At 45.6% G+C, this 12,040-nt stretch overlaps 1 protein-coding gene across 2 annotated transcripts in view; it reads left to right on the top strand.

Annotated features, from left to right (window-relative positions):
* Nucleotides 1-12,040, top strand: part of LOC138580218 (alpha-2-macroglobulin-like protein 1) — a 1,051,822-nt gene that overhangs the window by 845,463 nt on the left and 194,319 nt on the right. For both annotated transcript variants that reach the window (XM_069650580.1, XM_069650579.1), the window contains one exon: nucleotides 11,501-11,625. In XM_069650580.1, coding sequence (XP_069506681.1) covers nucleotides 11,501-11,625 — 125 coding nt within the window. The remainder of the gene's footprint in view (nucleotides 1-11,500; nucleotides 11,626-12,040) is intronic.

Below are 12,040 nucleotides of genomic sequence, written 5' to 3'. Positions count from 1 at the left end.
ACAGAAACATGGCTAAAAGTCCCGGTAGGCCCCGTATGCGATATAGCAGTACCAAAGGGCTATACACTATATCACAAAAATAGAGAGAGTGAGACAGGGGGAGGAGTAGCAGTAATTGCCAAAGATTCAATGAAACTAACTGTTCAAAGCCAACTTAACCTGCAGTGGCTGTGAATCTCTACATCTTAAATTCACCTATACTCCCAATGCTTGTTTAAAAATTATAGTGATCTATCGACCTCCCTCACTTGTGTCAGATTTTTGTGATGAGTTTACATTCCAGTTAAACAATCTTAAATCAATCAATACAACAACTGTACTGGTAGGAGATCTGAACAGATGGTGTAGGAACATATTAGATAAAGAATCTATTTTACTCGAAAAAACTTTGAATGCTTTGGACTTTACGGTTGTGAATGGTGAGCCTTCTACATCTCAAGGCAATCAGTTAGACTGGGTTATAACCCAGAATCTGAACACTCAGAACATCACCACAGAACACTGGTGATGTTCTGAGCGTTCAGATTATTTCTGGTTACTTTTGATGTTCTGCTGAACCATGCATCAGTATGTGCCAAAAACTAGTCGTAACTATAAAAAACATCGGCCCTGCTCAATTAAAACCCTGCCTAAAAAAGTTACTAGACAATTTCCAGGCAAACGAGTCATGTGAAAATATGTTATCCCAATTAAACACTCAAATAGGTTATCTAGTGGAACAGTTTGCACCTTTAAAATCTAAAGCAATCAGAAAGATTTATAATCAACACAAATTGTTTAATAATGAGCTCAATAAATTAAAACTAGAAAAACGCAGTCAAGAAAGAAAATGGCTACGTAATCCCACACCATCTAATAAGGACTCCTGGAAAGTCATAAATATAAAATACAGGGAAGCCATTAGAGAAGCCAAATCCAATTATTATAATAAAGAGATTGCAGCAGCCCCTAATTCCACCAGCAACATTTTTGAGATCTTGAAAAACATAGAAAAACCCAAGATGCTTACTCCGCCCTTAGATCCCACTAAGGACAATTTTGAGGCACTGCAAAAGGCTTTTACGGCCAAACTTCAGAAGGCCTGAGATAACATAATAGCTTCTGAGGAGAAATTATCTAGGGAAGTTAGGGCACAATCCCCAGTTGCTTCTAGATACTGTGAAGCGGCCAGTTTCAGTTTTGCTCCACCAGGTTCAGAGGAAGAGATGCTTCTGGTACTGGGTAAAATGAAACCAACCTCATGTGCAGAGAATATCTTGCCAGCTAAAGTGATTTTGGACAACAAAGAACTTTTCTCACCTGTTCTCACTAAAATAGTGAAAGCCTTGTTCCAAGAGAGTTTAGTACCCAGGGATATAAAGAAGGTTACCATCACGCCACTGGTAAAAAAGGCAGGCCTCGACCAGAAAGACCCCGGTAACCTACGCCCCATTACTAACTCCAACTTGATTCTTAAAACCCTGGATACGATGGCAACTGATCAATTACAAAAGCATGTAGAAGCCTGTGGCTCCTTGCATGGACAACAATCAGGTTTCCGGGCAGCACATAGTACAGAAACTGCTATGTTAGACTTGAAAACACACTTGCTGGAAATTGTGGATAGGGGCAAGGCGGGGATTCTGATGCTGCTTGATCTTAGCAGAGCATTTGATTTGGTGGATCACAAACTCCTGCAAAAAGCCCTGGACAACATAGCAGGCTGCTCCCCAACGGCACTGGCATGGTTGAACTCCTTTCGGGCAGATCGGAGTGCCCGAGTGCACTGGGGGGATAAATTCTCTGAACCTACGCCTATCTTTTTCGGAGTTCTGCAGGGAGCTAGTTTATCTCCCTTACTCTTTAATCTATATATGAGATGCCTATGTGACCTCCTAGAAAGCATCGGCGTATTCTTCACGAACTACGCCAACAACACGCAACTGATCTTTGAACTAGGTGGGTATCATTCTGCGGACAGTGCTAAAATAACAGAAGTCTACAATATAATAGACAAATGGATGAGATAGAATTGGATGTGCCTAAACAGTTCTAAGACTGAACTGATGGTTTTTGGCTCACGTCAGGCCAGAGCCAAACTGGGCACAGAATATGAAGCCTTTCCTATAAAGGAGACAATTATTCCTGTCTTGGCCCAGGTCAAAATATTGGGGATGATGATGGAAGCATCAGTGGGATCAGAAGCACAGGTGAAATACCTTCACAAGAATAATGCCTACTATTTACACCTGTTGAGAGCCATCCGCCCATTCCTCAATGAGGAAAACACGGCCAAGGTTGCGAGGGCAATTATTATGTCCCGACTGGATTACGGTAATGCTTTGCTCCTTGGTGCCTCTAAGAAAGAAATAGAAAAGTGTCAAGTTATGGAAAATCACACTATCCGAATAGTGAAGGGCATCAAGAGCAAAGAACATATCACAGAAGGAAGAAAATCACGGCACTGGCTGAGAAAAGAGGATAGAATTATCTTTTAATCAATGACTATAGTTCACAGATGTATCTATGGAACAGCCCGGAAGTATCTAGAGAAACAGTTCTCGAAATACATTCCCCTAAGGTCTTTACGATCAGAAGATCAGGGCTTCCTAAACGCACTGCGCTTTTGCCAGGCTACCAGTAAGGGTAAAGCTTTTTCAGTACAGGCAACACAGTACTATAATACGCTACCTCACTCCCTCCGGTTGGAAACAAATTTGGTGTCTTTCAGGAAATCTCTGAAAACACATTTGCTTAGATGAGGGGACATGTTATTGTCAATCTTAACCGCTTGCCCCAATTTGTGCAAATGATTGTCTTTGTGTGATGTTTGTTCTGTGTCCCATGCACCCTGATGCCTGCGGGCTTTGGCACGATATAAGCACATAAATAAATAAATACATACATAAATAAATAAATAAATACAAGTAAACTTTAGTTATGCAAAAACAGTTACCACACAAAATACTCTACTATACAGTATATATACAATACCTACGCCCCATTACTAACTCCAACTTCATTCTTAAAATCCTGGTTAAGATGGCAACTGATCAATTACAAAAGCATGTAGAAGCCTGTGACCTAAGTCTCTGAGGTCATTTCTCAGCAGGACCTTTCTACAGACTCGCCTCTGTATGCTCACAGGAATCCTCAGTAGTGTACCATTGATAGTCAGATTTACGGGCATTACTGGGAACATGACAGGGGTGCCATCAGCTAACTTGGTGGACATCAGGGGAGCTCTGGCAAGCTCCTCCTGGTTGACCAAAGTCGCATCCACCATAGTTCTGCTGGCTCCACTATCCCTAAGGGCAGGAGTATCTTGTCCATTGAGCAGCACACCGTCTTTAAAGTAGTAATTGGTGTTGTCAGGTCTCCTAGCATAACCGCCTGAAACCCTTGGCTCACAAGAACCCAGGGAAACTAGGGAAACCTCTGATTCAATCCCACTAGGGAAGGAATCTGAGGAGAAGGATGTCCATGTGCTACTCTCTTCGCCCTCATAGGAAGGGGAGGCCAGACTCACAGAGTGCATCCACAAGGTTTTGACCTTACATCTGGGGGTCCCCCTTCACATGGTCACTTGCTATATAAGCCACACAAGATCCCCTGTGTCTGTCTGTTTTACCCTTTTTAAACTTTTTGTGGCCCTTCCGAGAGGAAGATTTTTCAGATCCCACACCCTCCTTGTGCTCTTTCCCCTCCTCCTGCTTATCAAAAGCAGGTTTGTCCTTAAGGGACACTCTGTGTGACATCCATAAATCTGCTGCAATGGGTAACATCTTAGGATCTATCTCCTTAGAGTCAGCGAAATGATGCTTAAGCTCAGGGGAACAAGAAGCAAACAGATGTTCAAGCATGACTAAATGCACCATACCCTCAAAGGTGGTTACCTTGTATCCTTGCACCCAACCAGTCACATTTTTAAAAGAATCAGCAACATAAGAAACTCAAGTATTACCTTCTTTCTTTTTGTATTCTCTGACTCTTTTCAGGTATTGGGCAGGAGTCTTCCCAAGCTTTAAGACTAGAGTTTGCTTCAATTTTGCAAAGTCTTTTCTGTCAGCCTTTGACATATCCATAGTAGCACTGGAGTCAGAATGGGGTAGTCGACTGAGCAACCATGCAATCTTGTCAGCATTCACTACTTCCTGCACCTCACAGCATACTCATATGCAGTCAGTCAGTCCATGATGTCATTCTTGTCATCATACACACTGAGCAGATGTTTTAGAAATCTTGGATGAGAGGAGGGGCCAGACCCATTACCAGACCCTCTAGTGGAACCATTGGTGCTTTGCAATCTAGCCATCTCCAGTTAGTGGTCCCTGTCGTTCTGCTTCTCTGACCTCTCCAGATCTAGCTTAGCCATGCAAAATTCAAGCTCCATCTGCTTAAACAGCAGCTATCTCTCTATGGTAGCACTAGTAAACACATTGCTGGTACTTGGGATAGCCTCAGTATACCTTCTGTACTATCATAAGAAGGCAAAGCCAGAATCTGCATTTCCTGCCAATGTGTGATCTTCTGGATCATTTCGGATTTAGTACCAGTGGCCAACAGGCCCCTTTCGGGACTCAAAGCAATGTCCATAATTGCTTCCATACTATAAGTAAAGGCAGGTGGCTTACAGATAACTTTAAATTAAGAACACTATGGCCCTCATTACAAGGTTGGCGGAATGGGTTTACCGGCACCGGTAATGGTGCTGGTGCCGGTAAACCCATTCCGCCCTATCACAAGGTCTCCTTGCGGGACTAGCAATGGATGCCTGGTAAAACCAGGCGTCCATATCCGGTCCCGCGAGGAGACAAGGGAGCTAACAACGGGCCCGTTATTAACGGGCCCGTTGTTAGCTTCATCCACATTCCCATTGAGCCCTATGGGGGCTCGAATGGGAATGGGGATGGACTGGGTCCGGGTTCCTCGGACGAGGAATTACCGGGTCTGCCAAGTTTGGGATGGCCTGGTAAGTCCTCATTTGAGGAACCCGGGCCCGGTATGTGGTAAGGAGGCAACCATGCCGCTAAATGCAGCATGGTTACCTCCAACCTCGTAATGAGGGCCAATGTCTCTCGTGTAAGTGTGACCTTGGTACCTTACCAGTGCACAGCATTGGCTAACTCCAATCTTATCCCACCCTGCCACCAATGTGTTAAGATTGATTTTTAAACTCTGACCTGGGCAGAAGTTAAGGAGGCCACCCCCGGTTTAGTGAAACAGAGGAACCTTCTGGACTAGCCAGACCAATCTAGGTAGCTTGGCAGGCAGTCAAGACTAAGTCTCAGGAGGGGTGAGAGTGATTGGAAGCCCAAAATGAACACACACAGCAACAAAACCACAAATTACTCTTAGCCAAGTGTATATGAAAAATATCTATACATTTATTGTCGGCCAGACCAATAGGCACAAGTAAACTTTAGTTATGCAAAAACAGTTACCACACAAAATACTCTACTATACAGCATATATACAATACGTTTCCTAATACAACAAATGGGAAAAACACAGCCACAACCTGTAAAGAGAAGGATGGATTAACACACAGGGATCATTAGGCAATTCTTCGCAGTCATTCCTTAAGTTTTGAGCCCAGCCCTAAGAAGTGGGGAGCCTTGCGCTCAACAGCACAGTTGTGCGTAAAAGTGCACGATTGCACAAGTGAAGCAGAAAGGGAGTCTTGTTGGGAGTGCTGTAGCAAGTCAGGAAGGGACTTCAGGTGATGAAGAATTGGTTCCCACTATTTGAGTAGGGTCTGCCCTTGGTGGCAGAGCAGTTTTCAAAAGGTAAACATAGCTAGGGAGCACAGGCTAACCCAGCCAAGATCGAACATCTTTAGGGGATATTCGTGCGTAAACAGGATCAGTTGTGCCAAGGGTCCAACGGTAAGTGATGCAAGTGATGCAAGTACTCACCAACCCTCGACCAGTCTGGACCAAACTTTGCTAGTTTAGTCGAGGTCACTAGTAGGTTCACGTCTTGCAGTTTCGCGGCGCTCTGGCTCTCAGCGGCTGTGGAATAGAATGGTTGTCTGTGATGGGACAGTTCCCTTTTCTCAGCTTCTGGAGGAGTTATGAAGAAAGGTCTGGTGCAGCAGGTTTCAGGGCATAGGAGAGAAGAACAGCAAGGCAACTATAGTGACTGTCAACACCAGGGAGTGATGCAGGACTCTCCAAAGGCTCGGCTTCCATTCAAGACGGCAGCAATTCTGCGAGACACCCTGAGGTGGAGCTGGAAAGTTCACTGGATGGCTCAGGACCACTTCCAAAGGTGCTCGTTCGGTGGGCAAGCGGTGGGCACCAAGCATAGTTGTTCCCACTACGCCAAAGGGGTGAAGCACGTTGGCAAGCCTTCTTGACCAATGAAGAAAATGGGGGTCTGACGGGAAAGCAAAGGGCGAAGGGTGCCAAAACTTTTTATACCGTCTCTGGCAGTTTCACAAGTCCATTTCTTCATGCAAGATACTTGGCTCCTTCTGTAGTTCAGGGAGAACTCAGGTGATCGACCTGGAATGGATGCAGAGCCCCTTCTCTTAACCAAGATTAGCATCATGCCAAAATCGAAGACTTCCAATCAAAGATCTGCTCTCATGCAGGCATCCCAGTTGTGGACCAATCATGGTCCACTGTGGTCTCAGTCATTCAGGCAATCCAGACAGCCTGGCACCAGTAGTGTGGATTGGGACCAGACAGTCCCAACCCGCTTCCTGGGCACACCCATGTGACAGGCATAAGCCCTCGAAAGAGATCGGTTTTGGTGGGAGGCTGCATGCCAAATAAGGAAAACTTGGGTTACTCGACCTGGTTGAAGGCAAGAGACAAAATGGCCGTGGGACAGAACAGAAGACTTTGTGGGTTGGCCCTTTTACCAAGAAATGGCAACATAGTCAAAGAATAAGGGAAACACAGTTCCCCAGTACTGACAGTCTGAAGGACGTGTCAGTCTTCCAATAACAAGTGAGCAGAAACCCAGGGGAGTTCAGCTGAAGGCTGGGCTCCACTGGAAAGTGAGGATAGGAAACCCAAACAAAAGCAAAACATTTGGGGGGTCCACAAATAGAGGGAAAATTACACATAAATGAAATCTTTCCTAAAATACGTATCATCCTGTGTTGCCTCTGCCAGAGTCAAGGTAACCTGTCAAAAACCCTATAGCAAATTGAAATGTATTTCGTCTTCACCAACACCTTGGGGTGTGATTTCTTCTGACTTCATTGTTGACTTGCCACTGTCTAATGGTCACACTGCCATCATTGTTACTGTGGATTACTGTACCAAGATGGCTCCCTTCACAGTATTTTCTAAGCTGCCTTCTGCTAAGGAGATGGCTAATGTTTTTTCTGCATGAAATCTTCTGTCTACACGTATTACCCTCTACAATTTCTAGTGGCCACGGTACTCAGTACACCTACTACTTTTGTAGACAACATTCTATACATTGAAAGAGCTCTGTCTTCTGGTTTTCACCCCTATACTAACCGGTAGACGGAGCACATTAACCAGACTTTGGAAAAATACCTTCTCTGCTTTGCTTCTGCGGCCCACGATAATTGGGAGGAGATGTGACCCATCATTGAATTCAGCTATAACAACAGCTTGCATGCCAGTATTGGCTTGAGTCCCTACTTTTGTTCTTATGGACGCACATCCGTTCTACAACAGCAGTTGAAGAAAGTTTTCAGACTCTTCAAAAAGCTCAACAACTTGCAACTCGCAATCTTATCAGCACCCAGCAGATGATGAAAACATTTGCAAATAGCGGGTGCTCTGAGCTTCCGACCTATCACATGGGCGATAAGGTCTGGCTGGCTGCCAAATATCTGCCTCAGCACTTGGTATCCCTCAAGCTGTCGTCCCCATATTTTGTTGCTTTCTTTATTGATAAAGTTATTAACTCAGTGGCCTTTCGTCTTCGCTCACGGACAGCTTGGAAGCGCATTTATCCAGTGTTCCATGCCTCGTTTTTAAAACCCAATGTTCCAAGGCCTGGTGTGGTGGACCTGGAACCCCTTTTGCCTGTTGTGTGTGGTGGTCACCTCGGATATGAAGTTCAGGTGATATGTGATTCCCGTTTCCATTGAGAGAGTTTGAAATTTCTTGTGGATTGGAAGGGCTGTGAGCCATGTGACAGGTCATAGGAAAATGCTTTGCAAGTCTTTGCACCCTGTCTTGTGAGATGTGTTTTCTCTCGCCATCCCTACAAACCTGATTCCCCTGGTCTTGGAGGGGGGTATACTGTCAAGGCCGGAGGCGGCTTTTACCCGCTCTGGTGTTATGGTACTTACCGTGGCTATTTTCTCCAGCTCATTCGGGACAAACGAGCAGTACAGGGCCCCTTCCAAGACTTCTCTCGCTGGTGTGTTATTTTTCTACTAAGAACGACTCAATGGCCTCTATTTGTCTGTCCCAACTATTGTGTGACACTTTGGCAGACTTTTTTGTTACTATAGTTTGAACCATACGAGCACTTAATACTAATACGGGACTGCCACTGATTGATTAGGATCTGCAGTTGTGGGTCTTTAACAACACAGAGAGTTGGTCTACCTTTCCAGTGTTTACGCCATCTATGATTATAAAAGCTACTGAGGGTCTAGAATCTGCCTCTCCATCTGATGCAATCTGTTTAGATTCTCTGCACGAGATTATAGACCACATTACTCCCTGATCATGTACAGCAATGAATCGATCTTACTCCATCAGCTTCATTCCAGTCCTATTTCTTTACTCCCATTTCTGATGAAACTTCTTGAATTCCTAATTTCCCCACTTCTCACATCTTTTCTTGAGCACTCACATTTTCTGGACACATTTTGATCAGGATTCAGACTGGCAGATCAGAGGGAGACAAAGGACGTGATTCTTTTAGAGCACTGAGCAGCTTTTGATTCTGTGGATCATTCCACTCTGCTACTCCGTCTTTGCCAGGCCGGCATTTCGGGTCAGGTGCTTGCCTGGTTTGCATAATTTCTGACTGATAGGCCACAAGTTCTTTCTCTTTGACCCTTTCTTTCCTGCCCCCACATTCTCTCCTACGGTGTTCCTCAGGGCTCCGCCTTGCCCCTTGCACTTTTGAATATCTATCCTCAGTCCCTCTTGCTCCTCATCTGGTCTCACGGCTTCCGATCATACTCCCAAGCTGATGACACTCAAATCATTGTCCGGCTGGATCTTTCCAAGCCGGACACCACATTTCAGCTGCAGGGTTGTTTGGCGACAGTGATTAACTGGATGGGGAGCAACTGGTTGAAACTTAATGGGGACAAGACGGAGCTCCTGGTGGTGGGTCTCTCTTCCCTTCCTCTGGCTTCTTTCCCCTCATCTCTGCTTTCACCACTCTGGTCTTCTGTATTCTGGCCCTCTGAGCTTGGCCGTTGTCCGTTACCTGTTCCCTCAGTTAGGAACTTGGGATTTCTGTTTTCTGAGTCTCTTTCAGCTGCAGTTCAAGTCAGCTCGATATGCAAATCTGGCTATTTTAAGCTCCTGGTGCTAAAAAAAAAGTTGTACGTTTTCTCCCGGAGAAACTATGCCCTTTGGTGGTGTCTTCTCTGATAGTGACCCGGCTTGAGCATTGTACTTCTCTGTTTCTGGCTCAACCAGCTGACACTATCCATAGACTTCAGCTCAGCTGTTACATAATTCAGCAGCTTGTGAAGCCACTAATACTGCCTATGGGGCACATATCTACCCAGTTCTGTGTTATTTACATTGGCTGCCTATTCAGAAGTGATCATCTTTAAGTCCGTTTGTACTGTTCACCATGCTTTCTATGGATTGGGGCCTGAATTCTTCCAAGATAAGTTTCAACATTGTTAGCCCAGTCGCTGTTTAAGATCTAACAATGCCCAACTTTTGATCATTCCCCTGTTTCAGCAGGCTCGAATGGACGGCTGCCCATTCTCGATCGTACGGCCAAATATGGAACACCTTGCCTCTTCCCATCCGAGTTACTACTGACCACCTTGCCATTCGTCGGCTTCTAAAAAGCTTCCTGTTCTAAGTCCTTCCGTTTTCTGAGGTCCTCTTAGCGCCATGATGCTTCTAGCGAACGTGCGTTTTATAAAAACCAATAACAACATGGTGCTTGTGCTTTCCTCCGGACGCCATTTCCCAGTCTGGTAGTATGCTTTCAGTACCGGGTCATTCCACCTTTGTGCCTGCAGCTACTATAAGGAGGCATCGGCAAGGCGCAGTGTTCCACCTAATTGGGCATTCCTTACCTTCTTGATGGCCTCTTCCTGAAATCTTCCTTCTGCCCTATTCCTCCTTTGCTCTTCCTTGCCTCCAGTTTTCTCCTGTTTCCTTGTTAATCTTCTCCTCCCTTGGACCATGTGGACCAGCTATACTTTACATTCTAGCTGCTGTAGTCAGGGCTTTTCCCTTCAGGGTTTTGTCCCCTGTCTTCTGGTCCCTGTCTCTGGGTGTCATCTGTCTGTAAAGTTGGACAGAGTAGCTTCCTCAGACGGAAGACCATTTTTCGCCAAACCAAAGTGCCACTCGACCCAGGTGAGTCCCACAATTGACGGGTATATGAACGACGACCTCAAGAAGCACATTCCTCAGAAAGCCACTTTTGGACTAGTTCAGAGAAGTTAAGCGGGTTTTGTGGGGGAATGCTCCACAAGAATGGGCATTGGAAGGCGTAAAGCATGTATGCCTGGGTTTACCGCTCTGTAACATTTTCATTCCCTTGAAGGTATTGTAGGGGCACGAAGAAGTAGTAACGTTTCCTTCATGCTTGTGTCCTCTGGCTTCCAAGCGCACTTAATGTTACCACTCTACTTTGCAAAAGTTTAAAATTGTATAGGGGGATCAAACATCACGTAAGTGCTTACGTTGGTGGTTTCCAGCATGCAATTAACATTTTAATAAAAATGACCCCCACAATGTTTTTAGTTGGACTCTTTTTTATGAGAAGGCATCTGAGCGCTTCTAAGGGAGATGAGACATGGTCATGTTGTTTGCTGGCAACAAAGGCCGCTTAGCCCCCCCCCCCCTGTTCTGGACCCCTTGAATTTGGTTCATTGGGTATTTGGGAAGGCTGAGGTAGAGGCTGCTACAGCAGTCCACTTTACTACGGATGACTTAAAGTCCCACATTTATGGGGGAAATCCAAAACTGCACGTCCTGGAATTCAAAGGCACCCAGGTTTGAAAGCTCTGCTCATTGGTGGCAGGAGGCAGGTTGAAAGATGGAAGATTCGGGGTTGGGGTGATTTGTGACCTCATGTCACAGGGGACTCCAGTGGCAGCCTAGGCTGCATCTGGAGCTAGACTAATCTTTGTACAGGTCATTGTGCTTTACAGTGGAATTGTCTTGGAAAAGTCTTGGTGTTGCCTTCTTTGGGGTTGGCTTTAATGATAGGTGGTCTCCCGAAAAGCAGCCGAATTCCCAAAGTCCATTCCTCCTCCACAGCCCAGACCTAAGTATTGTCACTGTCTTCAACCCCTTCCATGGTCACCCAACATCCTCTGAATTGTGTTACATCTAACTGTTGTGTTTTTACTGTTTTGAACCAGACAACGCTGCGGGTTAATGTATTTCCGGTGCAGAACTATGCAAGCTTCAATCTCGCTGTGGAAACAGATTGGAGTTGTGAGCCTGGTCAGAACAGCAGAAGCTTAAACATCACCATCACAGCCAGGTAACACAGAGAGAGAGAGAGACAGAGAGACAGAGAGACAGAGAGAGAGAGAGAGAGAGCGCGAGAAAGAGAGAGAGAGAGAGAGAGAGAGAGAGAGAGAGAGAGAGAGAGAGAGCGAGAGAGAGAGCGAGAAAGAGAAAGAGAGAGAGAGAGAGCGAGAGAGAGCGAGAAAGAGAGAGAGAGAGAGCGAGAAAAAGAGGGAGACAGAGAGAGAGAGAGAGAGAGAGAAAGAGAGAGAGAGAGAGAGAGAGAGAGAGAGAGAGAGGAAGAGAGAGAGAAATAGAGAGAGAGAGGTGGAGAGAAAGAGAGAGAGAGTGGGAGAGACAGAGAGAGAGAGAGAGACCCTATCAGACTCAGTATCCAAGCAGAGACACCCACTTCACAGAGTGCCAGAGCTGGGTACCTAGAGGGGGAG

Source organism: Ambystoma mexicanum, chromosome 3p (assembly GCF_040938575.1).
Source record: "Ambystoma mexicanum isolate Mex_15411 chromosome 3p, UKY_AmexF1_1, whole genome shotgun sequence".
Lineage (NCBI taxonomy): Eukaryota > Metazoa > Chordata > Amphibia > Caudata > Ambystomatidae > Ambystoma > Ambystoma mexicanum.
This window is presented reverse-complemented; position numbering and strand designations above follow the sequence as displayed.